We start from the raw sequence: 16,316 nt of genomic DNA, 5'->3' as shown, positions 1-16,316 counted from the left end.
TCATAGCATAATTGGGAATGATTGAATCAGTTTTGTTTTAAATATACTATTCGGTGCTTGTGAGCTCTCTTTGCTTTCCTCTGCGATGGTGGAAGTTATCAGAGCCCCTACATGTTCCTGAATGGCCCGCATAAACAAAATGCACTAGCAGACAAAGTTTCCCAGGCTTTGAATGTGCCTCTCCCAATTTTCTGTCGGAGGCGCCCGAAAGTCATATGAAGGGAAGTTTAATTAAGTAAGAACCTGTTGAGGAAGATTTCCAATCATGGTCTTCAGAATGAGCGCATTCAGTGTATTCATCTCCGGGCGATATGCTGTCTCTTTATCCAAGTGTGCACTGGAGTTCTCTAGAGGGACCCTAGTTAATTGAATACATTAAAAGAGAGCGCCGGCGGCTTTATTTATTTTTCTACTTTTCTCAGACTTGTTTAAAAGAGACCAACTGCTGTTTGGCCCCTTCTAGAGCTTAAATGGTCTCAACACTGGGAGTTTTGTGCCGGAGCAGTAGCTCGAAAACAGCGTTATTTATTCATGATGAACCCCTGAGTGAGACTAGCTTACACATTTGGCAGTCATCCAAACATGCATCTTCACCATGTGGCATATGTTCCTATTTGTAGATAGCTATAGGGTCTCATGTTGAAACACTAGCTTCGTATTGTTATTATTATTTTTGTTTTGCATTTTAGGCCTTTTAACCGCATTAACCTTATTATCCCTATTCCGGGAAGACTATAGCTTTAACAAACTTTCAAGGACACCCATAACTCTGACTGTACAAAATGTTCCATTCGTACACTCTCAGAGCACCCGGTTCGAACTTCGAATGCTATCGATGCACTGAATGGGACATTATAACGTTTAATCAGGCCATTGAATGGTCTCAGTATAGCCGTCTACTGACCTACCAAGATCTCTATAGCTGCATTCGATGCGTTGATCTCACTGCTACTGTTTTGACAGTGATGGAGGGGCGCCGTCTCAAGCAAACTTGAACAACGAGTGCCACCACCAAGCGAGCTAAAGCGAAGCCACGGGTGAGTCTTAACCGGCCATGTATGTCGGTTAAGACTCCCTCCCCCCCCCAAACAGTAGCTGTGATCAATGCACATAATGCACCTACTGAGACCTTGGTAGATCAGTCTACAGCTACAGGGACCTTGTAATAGTCTGACTCTGATTAAACATGATAATGTCCCATTCAGTGCGTTGATAGCATTCAACCCGGGAGCTCAGAGACCCGTAAGGGGCGAGAGTGCCGAATCACCTTCGCGTTTGAGTAAATGGCCACGCCCCCTCCTACTAGTAGTAGGGGATAAACTACAGTTTAGACCGCGACGAAGGGGCCCATTCAAGTTGCAACCCGATAGACAGAATAGTAAATCCTCGTCCCCTAGAGTCCCGAAATAGGGAAAGTCGCGAGGGGGCGTGATGATTTACTCAAATGCGAAGGCAATTTGGAGCCATAGCAGAGTGTTTCCAGTGAGCCAACATGCACAATATCAGCACCAGAATGTAACAGAGCCTTCAAGTATCACGGGTAACACCACGGCAACGTCGGACTATTGGGTGTCGGACGGACATCGGACTGTGCATAGAGCTTATACAGTGTAGGTGGAAAAAGGCTATTTGTTGCAACTTTCATGGATCTTATTATCCACGGAACTCAAGTTATCACATCATGTTGTACAAGTATGTAAGTAAGTCTTGCCGAGCCATGAGGCCCATAGGGCAAAGCCTATCTCCTGTTTCTGTAGCATGAGGTAGCTTGATGTACAAGTACACTCCCAGTCCCGTCTTGAAACACGGACATAATGCACGCACGAGTCGGAGCAACAATTCTACCCAGAGAAGTTGAGAGAACAATTCTACCCAATGATATATTTTCAAAAGACCAATCACCCACACCCATTCTCCAGTTACCCATGTCTCCATGGTAGTCTTTGGTATGACCCAGCCGGGGCCGTCCTCCCAGTCTCAGGGGGGACACTCTAACCACAAGGCCACTGAGCTGGTATAAGTAAAAAGTAAAAAAATACCACATACTATAATACACTGTCAATATAAAAATGCTGTCATCAAAAACAAGCTGTTCATCAACAAACAACAAAAATATGCCATAGGCCTACCATGGAATGTTATAGGAAAGAAGCCATAAAATATGCCATTGTGTATTTGTGAAGAGCTGTCAGATCTCCATGGATCGGATTTGAACACGGACACCCCCTGGGTCACATTTGTAATCTTAACTGCAAGGGAATGTCGTAACCACACACCAAAGTTATCGTGTGAGAGCAAAGAGGAGTAATTTGAAGTAATACAGTCATAGAATCTTCCATGGAATCTTTCTTTCTTTCAATCTTTCATCTTATGAGTCTTTGAGTGGGATATGTACTGTAGTTTCACTATAGGAGTAGCAGACAATTGGACTCGAGTCATAGTGACTCACATATTTGACGACTTGCGACTCGACTCGGACTTTGAATGTAAAGACTTGCGACTCGACTCGGACTTGGAAGGTAAAAGACCAACGAGACTTGAGACTTGACTCCGACTTGCTAGCCAATGACTCCCGACTCGACTCAACTCGAGACAAGATGACTTGTGACTTGTTTTGTTTCCGAGCATATGGTATTTGAATACAGCGTCGGTGTGCAGCGCAACTCCACTCGCACACTAACGCAAAACCTTTATTTTCACCACACAGCTGCAGTAGATTGAAAAGTTGCTTCCTACCTTTGAGTTAGTGTTGGTGAAAGACACCCAGATCCAATTGTATATTCCATATTTCCATATGTACTAACTGTGAAGTTGTGTCTGTAAACTAGTGTCAACACGGAAGCGCATAGTGACAGTTGTGAGCATGCGCATATTGCACTGCCTCTGCTCCAGCGTACAGGGACAAAACGGCCATTAGGGGGAGCCATAGTACAGTGAAATACAGTGGGGAATATCTATTGATTCATTGATTGAATACTTTATTGGCAGAAATGTAATCGGTATAGGGTACAGTCAAACACTGATCAAAAAGGGATCACTGAAAAAAGTCCTTGCTGTCTTGTTTCCATTCGGTCCTGGGTAATCAATTCATAATCATGACAAGTCACATGACAAATAACAAAATTCAAATTCTAGACTTGACACAACCTTGTGACTCGACTTGTGACTCGGCTTGACTTGCCCACAACAGAAAGACTTGGGACTCGACAGGGACTTGGGACCAAATGACTTGGGACTCGACTTGGGACTCGGACCTGAGGGTTGGATTGACTTGGGACTCGACTTGGACTTGGGACCAAATTACTTGGGACTCGACTTGGACTCGGACCTGAGGGTTTGGACTGACTTGGGACTCGACTTGGACTTGGGACCAAACGACTTGGGACTCGACTTGGACTCGGACCGGAGCGACTTGAACAATTGTCTGGGCAACGGTGTATGTGATATTTAATTATATTATCCATCAACACATGCTATGGATTAAAGGGGTTCCCAAGCTGGTGCGTGCACCCCTTGTGGTGTGCGAACGCTCTCGGGGTGACATGAAAAGGGTAATGGCGGATTTATGGTGTTATTTAACACAAACGGCAACATCCAGGAAATGTATACAGCAGCTGTGGGAGTATATATAGACAGCTGCATTGTCTCTCAGTGCAGTGACATTCTGTGATTATTTGCCCTATATTAAAAATGTTATCATTTTCGGCCAAATACAGCGAGACTGAGCATCCGCTAGGTCAGGAGGTAACAGGGGGTACATTGCCAAAAAGGTTTGGGGACCGCTGTCCGCTAGAAAAATCGGCCTGAGGAAACATAGAAGAAATCAATCACTCAAAGTCACCAGCATGATCCTTTAACAAGCAGACTGACTGGTGGACCTTGGGGTATTAATGTCATGCCATGTGTGAAATGCAGACAGTGGCCTTCTCCCTAGAGGGCACCACGATCAGATCACAGGATGATACACATTAGTCACCATGCTCTTTACCACCGTATCGCATTCATCACAGCTGGGACATGGAAAACTTACTTACAAGACCATATTATATACTCATTATTAACCTGGTGCATCATTCATCTTATAGGCCTGGCAACAGAATGTATTTCACATTTCTCTTAGTTCAATGACGGTCAAAAACTACCATGGAACGCATATTATCTTACATTAAATCACATGGAGTTGAAGAAATGGAAATCCATGTGAACATTTTATACCTCCAAAGTGTAGCATGTTTAAACCCTTAACATTTTCCTGTAAGAAAAAAGGAAACGCTGCTTTTGAAAGGTATCTTTGTTACTGAAAAGGGTCTTTGAATTGGCCACAATCCTCGTGAATATGTAAAACACTGTAATTTGAGGAGTGAGATCCCTTTTATTAGAAAAGACTAAAGAGAGAGACTTAAAATGAACATGGTGATCACTGATTAAGAGCGAATGTGCCAGGCATTTATATAGCAGGACTGCAGATAATGAATAAAGATTCATGCTTTAGGCCCAAATTTTAATTTTTGCACAAAATGTGGCTGATGTAGGCAGTGTTTAATCACCTTACTGACAGGAGTAACTGCTTTCATTTAACCTTGACTGAAGATCATGAATTCTAACGCATTTAATTGGATACATCATTTAACAGAATGAACAGAGCAAATTTTCGCCAATTCAAAGGCTCAGATTGACAGACAGTGGCAGTAAGACCCACCACAATTAAAGCTGATCTGTATTCACTGCCCCTGACAGCCATCACTATAAGCGATGTGACTCTGTTTGATCATCTCTGCAGAAAAACTTGGCTAAACTTCACCTTGTTTTGAAAGGGCTAGACTGCAAAACTGCAGACCTCTCAAAACAAATTGATAAGACTACTATACCGCTCAAACCCAGAACTCACCTAACCTCAACTCAATTTGGCTAGGCTGGGATGGGTCAAGGTGGAAGACAGAGTATATCAACTTGCAATGGGTCTGGTCTTTAAGATACTCAGGGAGTCAGGGGAACAGTGCCCATGAATGTACCTGTTTAACTGCTACTCTAGAGTGGGCATACATGGCTAATGCTGCCACCAAAATGTGGAATGTCGTACCAACAGCTATTAAAGATCCATTCCCTATATCCATCCATATTCCCTATATAGCTTAATAATGAAAATGAACCCAAAACATGACTGTCATGTTTTGGGTGAGAGCACACCCATTCTCCAGTTACCCATGTCTCCATGGTAGTCTTTGGTATGACCCAGCCGGGGCCGTTCTCCAAGTCTCAGGGGGGACACTCTAACCACAAGGCCACTGAGCTGGTATAAGTAAAAAATACCACATACTATAATACACTGTCAATATAAAAAAGGCTCTCATCAAAAACAAAAACAAGCTGTTCAACAACAAACAACAAAAATATGCCATACCATAGAATGTTATCGGAAAGAAGCCATAAAATATGCCATTGTGTATTTGCCCCCCCTTCTCTGTAAATATATATTTTGCTGCTGTTATACTGTCGTATTGTACGTTAATAAAGTATTAAATCAATCAGTCAGTCAGTCAGTCAGTCAGTCAATCAGTGGCAGAGGATGTTGGGGAAGGGACAGAGGGCTCAAGGATGGGGACACAAAACAAGCCCCTTGGGTACCAATGCAACTAACCGCCTCTGCCTTAACAGTGAGTCAGCATCCTGACAGGCCTGTGACAGCACAAAAGACAATACTGACTAACACTGACACCATTATGTTTCTTCACATCAGTGGCTTGATTGAAATATTTCAAAATCAGGAAAATTACTTTTTCTTTTTTGAGACATTGGAAATAATGACTTTGTCTCGTCGCTCTCTGAAGACAATTGCCCCAGCGATGTGAAAAACTGTGTCAAGTGGTACACAGTGAAATGTGCAGCAGACACTTAATTGTTTTCTTGCCTTTGACTCCAGAGAGAGCAAATTCATTCTCAGTGCCAGACATTTCCTCTGTGACTAGGCCTAACCAGCCAGTGAATGTTTGGTTAAGCAACCAGCTCCGGGGTTAAATTTTCTATTTCGCAATTACAGTTTTTTCCCCCCCTCATCAGCATAACACATTATGTGTTATTTAAATGAACATTGCTTTGGGATGTTTCTCTAAGCCAAATCCAATATTGTGGATTCTCAAAGTGGAATCATCGGAACCCCAAGGGGTCATTTAGGTAGTCTAGAGGGCATTCCCAGAAAACAAATATATAATATAGTTTAACTTCACTGTAAATTTATTTCCAAATTGCCACAATGCAAATCTAAAGACTATGGTCAATGAAAAGAAAAGGCTTGAAAGCTGTCCTATGAGTATATGTGACTACCGTGGGTAGGTAAAAGACCAACGAGTACCGTGGGTACCGTTCATGCATGGCCCCACTGTAAAATCCTGAATGTTTATTTAACTCGAGTGTTAAACACTCCTGATTTTACTGCACAAAAATCATTACAGTATGTGAATAGCACGATTCTAACAGGCTATAATCTTTTTTAGTGTGTCTAGCTGTCTACCTATAAGTATCCAGAAAAGTGTAATGAAATGCATCCTCTTTTCAAAGTGGGAAACTGAGGTGACATAAGAAAACAGAATTACGGGGGAATTTGGATTACATAGATCTATTGAAATAAGAATTGGCCTCAAACAAAAAGGCTCTCGTCTCAAGTCTGTCCCCTTGGGAGCGATCTGTGAAAGGATGTTATAACTGGGATGACACGTTGGCTTGTGCCAGCTGGAGTTGATCAACTGTGACATTTTGAAACATAAGAAAAGCCATGTTAAAGGAAATGCAGATTATGGAGACCAAATCAATTCCAGTCAAGTGTTGTTTCATTCCGCCGCACCACAATAACACAAACCACGTGTGTTGCTTTTAAGTGGTGAAAATAATCATAAGATTATAGAGTGGTCTCTGGTGCTAATTGTCTGAGAGCTATTTTTCTTTGGCTTTCATTAATTCCTCTTTTGGATAGGCTACCCGAAAATGTTTTAACTAGACTTCACCAACTGTTAGCTTTAAGACTTTCATAACTGTAATGAAGGAAACATTACTTCACTATAATTGGTAAAACATATATATATTTTCAGATGAAGAAAAAAAAAAAGAAGAAAAAAGAAAACATCTGAAATGTTTAGAAGTTAAAAGTGCCTCGGAGGACCACTTAGGCTTTATTTCTGTTCCTGCAAATCTGTTTGTGATCTGTTTTACAACAGATTTGCAGGCTGAACAGCTTTCTTGCTATAATCTATTAGATGTGATACTTACATCAATGGCTGAGGTCTGAGGAGGACCCATAAGGGTTTCATTCCAAAATCCATTCAACATTCAGTGGTAGGCCTAAAATCATCAGGCATTTTCCTGGGTAGTCTTCAAGATCCTGGGTAGTCTTCAAGATGTGTAAAAAAAACAAAAACAAACAAACAAATAAATACATGTTCACATATAGGCTGTTCAACATTAAGATGTATTAACACATTAATACATGTCATCAACAAATATCCTACAAACATTTACAGAGGGGCAAAGGGAAAAATGTTTATGACCCCTTATTTGAAGGCGATTTAATATATATCTCCACTTGTAGTTTTCTGACAGATTCTGAATACTTTATTCAATTAAAGTAAATTTGGAATAGAAGCTGAGAGCTACCATAGCTATCACCCACCTTCCCTTCTTCTTCACTTATCCTATAGGTTGATGGCGACACAGAACAGAGGAGCATGCACAGTTGCACACAGTAGGCTATAGGTGATTTATATTGTTGGGTTTAACACTATAATATTAAACAAATGACCCATTCCAAAGTGTCTGGAACCATGGGAATGGTGGACTGACTGGCTCCAAGGAGAGACACTGCTAAAGCATACATGTATTGATTTGTAAATCATCAGATTTAGGCTATATGCAAGTTTTTCCACAGTAATTGCAATCAGACATAAATCTATTGGTATGACAACAACAGATGAGAGCTGAGACTGGGATGTGGGAACACATTTCTGGAATATGTGACTGTAAATATGTCATGAATGATTATGACCACTTAGTTTGTGCTTTGAAAACAATGACAATCACATTTGGCATGCATAAAATGTCCTGTTGTCAGTTTTTTTTAAAGGGTGCCTATTTACTTTTAACTCCACAGAATGAACATCAGAAACATTTCACACATAACTTGAATTCCCAAAGCATGAACAGAACAAGCACTTTTTTCCCATGATGTTCTCTGTGAGACAGCTCTGCACATCATCATTATGTGATGGTTATTGTTGTTGATGTCTTAAATTCCCCCTCTGATTGGAATGACGTTTTTCCCCCCAATCACTGCCATGTTTTCCTCAGATGTGAGGCCACAGATCAGACAGAAGTGGCCTAAACCATTATGGATCGGTCTGAGGTTATGTATTCACCATGTGTTATGATTTGTTTGGACAGTGTTACCCAGTGTATCCACTCCATTGGAAGTCACACAGCTGTCCATTTGCCTGTAGCCTTGGATTCATGACCGGCTATGAATTGTGTGTTGTAGGTTCTGAAGGAGAGAGTTAATGAAGTAAAAATTAATGAAGCTCGTGAGCACCGCCATCTCAGGCTGTAAGCTCCTCCATGCCCCATTTATAATGTATGATCTCAATAAAAATCAATCCAATGTACCAGTCCTCACTTAAAGGTAGGAGTAGATTTACACATTACAGACCCCCCCTCCCCCCCCCCCCCCCCCCACACGGAGCCAATGTGTGCTGCTGGACTCCTTAGAATTTTTAATGTGAGGTTTCACAAGACTGTGCAGTGCACGTTGTCAGTGACATTACCCTGAATATTAAACAGTGATTCTGATCCCTGGACCCTGATGAATCCTGAAGACACGAGACAGAAGGTAGGCGACTGTAGAAAACTGACCTGTTAAATGAGACAAAACAAAACAAAACAAAACACAAGAAATTAAGAAACATTGTGGCCGTATTACCATATTCTGCTCTTTTTATGACATTCGATTTTGTATTGTGTTGACAATGCGGCATGCCATGAATATGCGATAACAGAAATGCATGTGTCTATCATAACTTACTATCGTAACAACTTTGTTGAACTTGAAGAGTCCTGACTTGTTGAAATTTGGAGTAAACAGTGTGGCAAGTTGCCTGTATTAGAGCTCCCCCCTCAGGGGGTGAAGAGAACAGCAGATTTGATACTATGGTGTCAGCCTGCAAATTATGACAACTAATCATATATTATAAGGAGCAGCTAAATGCTCACACACACACACACACACACACACACACACACACACACACACACACACACACACACACACACACACACACACACACACACACACACACACACACACACACACACACACACACACACACACACACACACAATTGCATTGTATTTAATTTAATGTATTATATATGTAATTGCTTGCATCCTTGGTTGCTGTGTCCTCTGCCATCATTGATAAGGCTATTTATGTTAATTGTTGCAATTTGCTCTTGAGATTAGAACTATTGTGTATCGTCTTATATCTAGGCCTACTATGGTATTATAAATCAATCAATAATCTATGAAACAATTATAAAACAATCAATTTGTGAGGTTCAAGTGGATTTGGACGTATACATGAATAACCGAATCGTCAAGTCCGGCTGCCTGATGTGCCTATACCCCTCCACCGTGAACAATTCTCTATTTATAATGTCATCTTATCACACTCCCCTTGAAGGCAGCAGCAAGTGCACTTATGCCTTCCTTTGTTAGGGTGAGTTGGCAATTTCCTCAGAGATGGAGCAACTGGAGGCAGCTCTTTTCTTTGATAATGTCCCTGACACCTGGACCAAACTGCTGTTTCCATCACGACTGGCTGAGGCAGGGCCAAAGAAACATGTCATAAGCCTCCTGGCACCAGGAGTCACTCACCAGCTATGCATTTAACAGCAGCACTCTCACCACTACACTATATAGAACATACGGTCAATGCCAAAGGGACATTATTGACTGGAAAGTTGTTGTGTGTGTGTGTGTGTGTGTGTGTGTGTGTGTGTGTGTGTGTGTGTGTGTGTGCGTGCGTGTGTGTGTGCGTGCGTGTAGAGTCAAGATTGGTCCTTTCATTATTGTTGCATTCCCAATCAAATATAACAACAGTGTGGTGTTGTAAACATACTGTATCAAGAGTTAAATGGTGTACCCTGTCAGTTTCTAAATGCGAATGAGCAAGTAGCAAGCTATAAAAAGGTTTATTGCAGGACCCTGAGCGATTTGTTCTATCATGAATCTGTTTATTTTGATCCACAGATGCCATTGTGCTGTGCCCTGCCCTGACTTTCATTCATTCAGCTTCTCTTCTTTCTTTTACAATCTCGTTTAGACCTACATGACACTCTCCTCTCTAGCCTGCAGTAATAATGAAAATATCAGTCAATCAAAAAAATACCATAGAAATCACATCAACTATTCAGAATAGTTGATAAGATTTGACACTGTAGCTAATTCTATGAGAATGACTATTCTATGAGAATAGTCTATTCTTCAAATCACCTCTAAACGGCTACTACAGTGCTATGATATTTAGCCTATAAAGCTATTGTCTACTGGTTTAAAATAGAAAAATATCTTACCACAATTATGCATTTGGGAACCCCAGATATGTGACTCATTGCATCGTAGTTATTTTCAGCAAGCGACACTTGTAGTCTTGTACCTATTCTATTGTATAAATAAATGCTAGGCTTATTCGCTGGTTTGTGGAGCTATGAGAGGAGAACGTGCAGGTCTAGGGCCCATCTGTGGCCTGTCTACAGGTCCAGTGATGTATGGCTGTGGGCTGGGTGGGCACAGTCAGGGTTCTGTGTAGCTGCTCAGTGTGGCATAGAACTCAGGGCACTTCAACCCCCAGTCCCTCCATACAGGTACCCCACAGCCCACCCACCACTGTGCACTACTCATTTACTGCTACACTGGTTTTCATAATTAGCGCCGCAAGGCCTCATTAAATCTGCTCTAATGAATAAATATTGTATTTCATAGCCTGATTACCAGATCAGCTCAATGCTCGAGCGTCGTAAACAATTATTTCCCTAAATATTCATCACCCCAAAGTGGATGATCATTGGTATTTAATACAGTACCAGTATTTTGAAGTGTATCTTTATTATGCTAATAGTTTTTGAAATGCTCCTTTCTCAGAAAGAAAAGAACATCCATGTCGAGATGGATGTTGCAATTATGTGGTCAGAAAACAGAGGACCTAAACATACAATATATTATGATATATTACTAGCTATACCATGATATGGAAAGCTGCTTGGAAACACTGACTCATGCAAGCATTCTAATGAGTCATTGGATGTGTGGTCAGGTGACAGTTAATGTTTTTAAACTGCAGTGTTTCCATGTAGGTATTAAAAACAAATACTGTATCTATAGGCTACATTGGACTTTGCTGCTTGGACTATATCTTAAGTGGTGATCTATCACAATTTTAGAAATCTAAATAAATATCTCTGATATTTTGCATGGTGTTTAGAGTACAACCAAAATGATATTCACAAAGCAGCCAAATGTATTTACGGACCATGCGGAATGAAAAATCCTTGTGACTTGAGGACACCAATCAAGATTAAAAAAATAAAACACTAGCGAATGTTATTGCTGTTGACCCAGAAACAAAGACTTATCTTAAATAATCTACCTAAAGAAGCACTGTCACACACTAATAGTAAGCTACATTTTGCTTTTGGGTTCATTCCATGAACAAAATTAGGTGTGCAGTGACAGTTTTGTGTGAAGAACACAAGCTGTAAACAGTGCAGGGCAAATTAAATACATTTAAAGACCACGAAGTAGAACACTTGGGCATAGAAATGTTGGTCGAAACGTTGGTCGTAACTCTATTGCCACTTAAGCAGTACCTAATACCAATCCTACTAACAGTGTGAAGCATCACTAGAAAATGAGAGAAAAGACATGGAAGCCGAGCGAGAATGTGCTTTAATAGGATAAGATGATTTACAGGTATGAGATTCCCATTAGAGTGTGCTAATTGTTTCCACACCATTAGTGACAGTTATCTAATGAAGGATATTTAACCAGGCTCTGTAGTATATCACACACTCTGGCTGTAGGTTTAGATGTGGAGGGCAATGAGCCCCAGACTCTCTTCTATGTCCTTTCCACCTGCACCATCTCAGTGGCATTAAACCACAATGGAGAAACAGTGTGTGACATTGAAAAGTAGTTTTAATAAAATACTATATATGCCCAACAAAGGAATGAAAAAGTTTTGGAATTGTACAGTCGTCAACATAAGATGAACATCATTGATCGGTCTTGAAAATCAAAGTATTGGGGGGAAACCCTTGGAGAAAGGGGGGTTCCCTTGTAAGCCAGTTCTGATTCCATTGGGTCGTATGAACTATATACATTTAAAACAATGCAAAATATAAACATGTAACCAATGATCTCTAGAATCAGCAATTTGAAAAAAACAAAACCAGAAATCGTAATAATGCAAGTAAAGCATTTGTAATTACAAATGCATAATTGACAGACATCAATTAATTTGATTTCATCGAGCCACAGTAATAGTGCTTTGACTAAGGTTGCACTAAACACGGTAATGGTATTTACACTGAGACATGTGGCGTGCTGACTTTGGCTGCTCTACCAGAGTTGTTGATATTGCAGCTAGCCATTAACAGCACACACACACACACACACACACACAGTAAGAGAAGGTATTGTGCACAATCTGCACATAGCCACGTCCAGGAGCAATGATGGCAGCAGAGTCTTCACTCACTGCCCTGCTCCAGCTCTTTCTTCAGGCTGCCAAGAGAAGTGCCAAATGTTAATTTAATTTCTTACAATAACAAAGACGTGCTGAAATAGTATGTTGTGAATGTAGGCCAATAACACACTCTAACACAACTCAGCACTGTTTCACAAACAGTGGGTCAGGACCAATTTGTGGCATTGAGTAAAAATCAATTTTTTTTGTACATTACATTTTATAACAAGCAAACAAATCTAAGAAACTCCATGAATAAAAAAATAAAATAATGAAGAAGTAGTGAAAATAGCCGATCTACAAGTGAAAATAGCTGTTGTGTGCGCTGCGTTGTGTGCTTGTGAACCACTGCTATAGTCCCTATTCTAGCGGCAGATAGCAGACCTATAAGGCGTGAAGAGCTGCCATGGAGAGGGGGGGGGGTGTAGTAGACCCCCTGGGGGAACTCCGGTCAGCTAAGTAGCGCTCAAGGCTTTTAATGCTTCAAGTTTACCTTTTCAAGTAGGCATGGACATTGTCATGGCCGTGATATTTCGCCAGGTAGACCAGCACTCCTGTGGCACAGCGTCCCTCTCTAGCTCTGCAAAAGCTGCAGTTGCAGATCCCTCTGCATGGCGGGCATAGCCACTCCTACAAGAGACACAATAAATTTGAATGATCTGAATCGTCCAGACGCCTCCCATTGGACTGCTGCGTATCTATGATCATTAAAAAGTACTCACCGGATCAAGCAGAGCATCGCGAACCTCCTCTCCGTATCGATTGCGGAGACACGGGCCACAGAACTGACCCCTGACCCCCACGCACTCTTCATTATGGCAGTTGGTCTTGGTATCGATCGTCTTCTGGCGACACTGGTGGCAAGTTGTTCCCTGAGAAGGAGGAGCTCTCATTTAGTTCAGAGCGACGCAATCATTTTAAAATGTAAAAAAGAAAATAAATCAAAGTGTGCAGCCTGAACACGTTGGACATGAAAGCAACTTACAGTGGATTGGCTGTAGACCTTTGTCTTCACATTGTAAAGCAACTTACAGTGGATTGGCTGTAGACCTTTGTCTTCACATTGTAAAGCAACTTACAGTGGATTGGCTGTAGACCTTTGTCTTCACATTGTCGCAGATCCTGTCCAGCTCGGCCTGGGTGACCTCCTCCACTGGACGCACCACATGCGGGATGGTTAGGTGTGGAGAGCGGCGGCGGGGCTGTGCCTGGCAGGGATGGAATCATTTAGCGGTTGATTCGATCAAGTAACTCGATTACAAAAAAGAAAACTCAATCACAGTTAAGGTCCTTTCAGATAGGCAGCGTATGACGCAGACGTTGTCGCCTGGATCAACGACAGGTCTGCTCATGACGAGTGCAAGTGGAGAAAAAAAAGCTCAACACAATCCAGGTCTGTGTGCACGGAACGAGCAACAATTTCACGGGACCACGCTCACATAAATACGCTTGAGTTGTCGCCCCTCAACTTCTCTTGCGCGTACAAAAAACGCAGATCTCTCATTGAAAATGAATTACTAAGCGCGTTAAATGCTGCCCATCTGAAAGGACCATTACTGTCAAAGCTTCCATCTCTCTATTTCTCTGAGTTAGCACATTAGCTAAATTAAATGTCTATATATTATATACTATTTGTAAACCTACCTGTTCATCCACCTCCTCATAGTAGCGGTTCTTGCGCACCAGGTTGAACTTGTCTTCAGGGTCCTCCTCTGGAGGAGGGCTGGGGGGGCCGTCGACCTGCGAGCGGGACCGCGTGTGGGGTCGGTAGGCAGGTTCCACGGACTTCCTCCTCCATGTCCTCGGGGTTCCCATGGATTTTCGTTTTGGGAAGAGGCTGGGTAGTGGTACTTTGTTCAGCTCTGCCATCAGCATTGCTAGCTTAAAACGCAATGGGGGACACAAATGATCTGTCAACATCGATGAGGACTAAAGTTCCATCACTTAACAGGCTGCATTGATTGAAAAGCAAAATCTATTTTTAAGTGTTATGGAATCATACCATGGCTTTGTTCTCCTTGATATTCGATGCCCTCTTATCCATGAAGTTCTCTGCAGCCTCAGAGATCAAGGACTCTTTGGGCTGAGGCCTCTTCTGCCCCGCCTTCCTAGTGGGGAACGTCATGGCCACCTTCAGGCCGCGGGACCTGCAGCCCCGTCTCTTAGGTCCAATGACTGAGTCTACTTTCTGAAATTGGAATTATTTTAAATATATGTATATACAACCTGTGAAACAAATACGTTCAGAAAAGGCGTTCGGAAATATTCTATAATGTCATCACCATTTGAAAGAAACTCACCATCGCTCTCATCTGACTGTTGATGTCATTGTCCTCAACGCCGCTAATAGTATCCTCCTCTGATGTAGACTCAAACACCTTTGGCCTTTGTACCGGACTCTTCCTTTGTCTCAACTTCAAGCCAATGTTCTGAATATAAAAATGAAAACATGGCATGAAGACAAGACGGATACAGAAATGAAAGATTACATCCGTAGACTCTGTTATCATTAGTTGTACATTTGGCAGTGCATAGTTACTTACCGTGCTTGCAAAGCCCCCATCAGAGCCAAAACTGTCACAACTGTCATCAGAGGAAGAAGAAGAGGTCTCCATAGGGACCAAAGGAACATTGCGGAAGCTCCTCAAATTCATCCTAGTGATATGGGCTGATGTGGACATCCTTGTCTAGGAATAGGATAGGGAACACAAGCACACTTTGATCATGGTGCCTTTGCCACCTTGTTATAACATTTAAAAGTTATAACACCAACACATCTAATGTTAGTTAGTTGCAAGACAATTTAAGACAGAGAAAAACCTGGTGTTTAATATCGAGCTGGCATTCCTAAATTGTAGCATGCAACACGTACAGTAGCCTGCACGAGTCAGTCACCATCTTAAAGTATTTAGCTGTACATTTGGTAATGTAATTAGGCTACATTCACAACATAAGGCTACTTCAGGTGATATCAGAGATAACGGCGTTAAACTTGCATAGGAAAGCCTGGTGGTGACGCGAGTTTAGTTTGTAAGAAGCAAAACAATTGCTGTTCACTCAGTCTCAGAGTTGTGTATTTATTATTATTTTTCGTAGGTAGGAGGATACAAAACATGGATATAGATTATTGTTTTCCAACTGTTCTTACCTTCGATCGCGTGGCGGGCATTTTTCCAACGACTTGACAGACACAGGATAAAGTTCCTTCTGCAGGATAAAGTTCCTTCTGCTATGCAGCACAAAGTGAATCAATGAATGAATGCTGAGTCTGACTGAGCAATGAGCAGTGCTGACTGTTGGCGCGAGAAAGATTTTCATTTCCCGCGCCACGATGTTGTCCTGGAAGCTGTGTAGATTTTGTTTTCGGGAGGTGGACTAAAGATAAATGTTCCACGAACATTGACTGACTAAAAAAATCACAATGTAAAACTGTGCTTAACACTTCGTACGGAATTAGCTGTTATTCAACTAAAGTTTATTAAACTAACGAATCGTAAGTATCCACTGAATATAAATCGCAGTACCGTTCAGGCCC

At 41.7% G+C, this 16,316-nt stretch overlaps 1 protein-coding gene across 2 annotated transcripts in view; it reads right to left on the bottom strand.

The window, feature by feature from the left end:
• Positions 1-16,057, bottom strand: part of cdca7a (cell division cycle associated 7a) — a 238,982-nt gene extending 222,925 nt beyond the window's left edge. The window contains exons 1-9 of one of the 2 annotated variants that reach the window (XR_013965575.1): positions 15,930-16,057; positions 15,325-15,468; positions 15,082-15,210; positions 14,784-14,969; positions 14,426-14,662; positions 13,861-13,989; positions 13,504-13,653; positions 13,275-13,411; positions 12,704-12,819 (exon numbers count right to left, since the gene is read on the bottom strand). Coding sequence is in view for 1 of the 2 variants with exons in the window: in XM_080786656.1 (XP_080642782.1) it covers positions 12,786-12,819; positions 13,275-13,411; positions 13,504-13,653; positions 13,861-13,989; positions 14,426-14,662; positions 14,784-14,969; positions 15,082-15,210; positions 15,325-15,468; positions 15,930-15,950 (1,167 nt within the window). In the remaining variant the exon portion in view is untranslated. Of the gene's footprint in view, positions 1-11,975; positions 12,820-13,274; positions 13,412-13,503; positions 13,654-13,860; positions 13,990-14,425; positions 14,663-14,783; positions 14,970-15,081; positions 15,211-15,324; positions 15,469-15,929 lie in introns of those variants that run through there. The other variant, XM_080786656.1, reaches the window with a different exon arrangement.
• Positions 16,058-16,316: the final 259 nt, after the last annotated feature.

Source organism: Protomyctophum bolini (genome assembly GCF_963924005.1).
Source record: "Protomyctophum bolini genome assembly, chromosome: 16".
Classification (NCBI taxonomy): domain Eukaryota; kingdom Metazoa; phylum Chordata; class Actinopteri; order Myctophiformes; family Myctophidae; genus Protomyctophum; species Protomyctophum bolini.
Note: the sequence above shows the minus strand (reverse complement) of the source record. Positions and strands in the feature narration are given on the sequence as shown.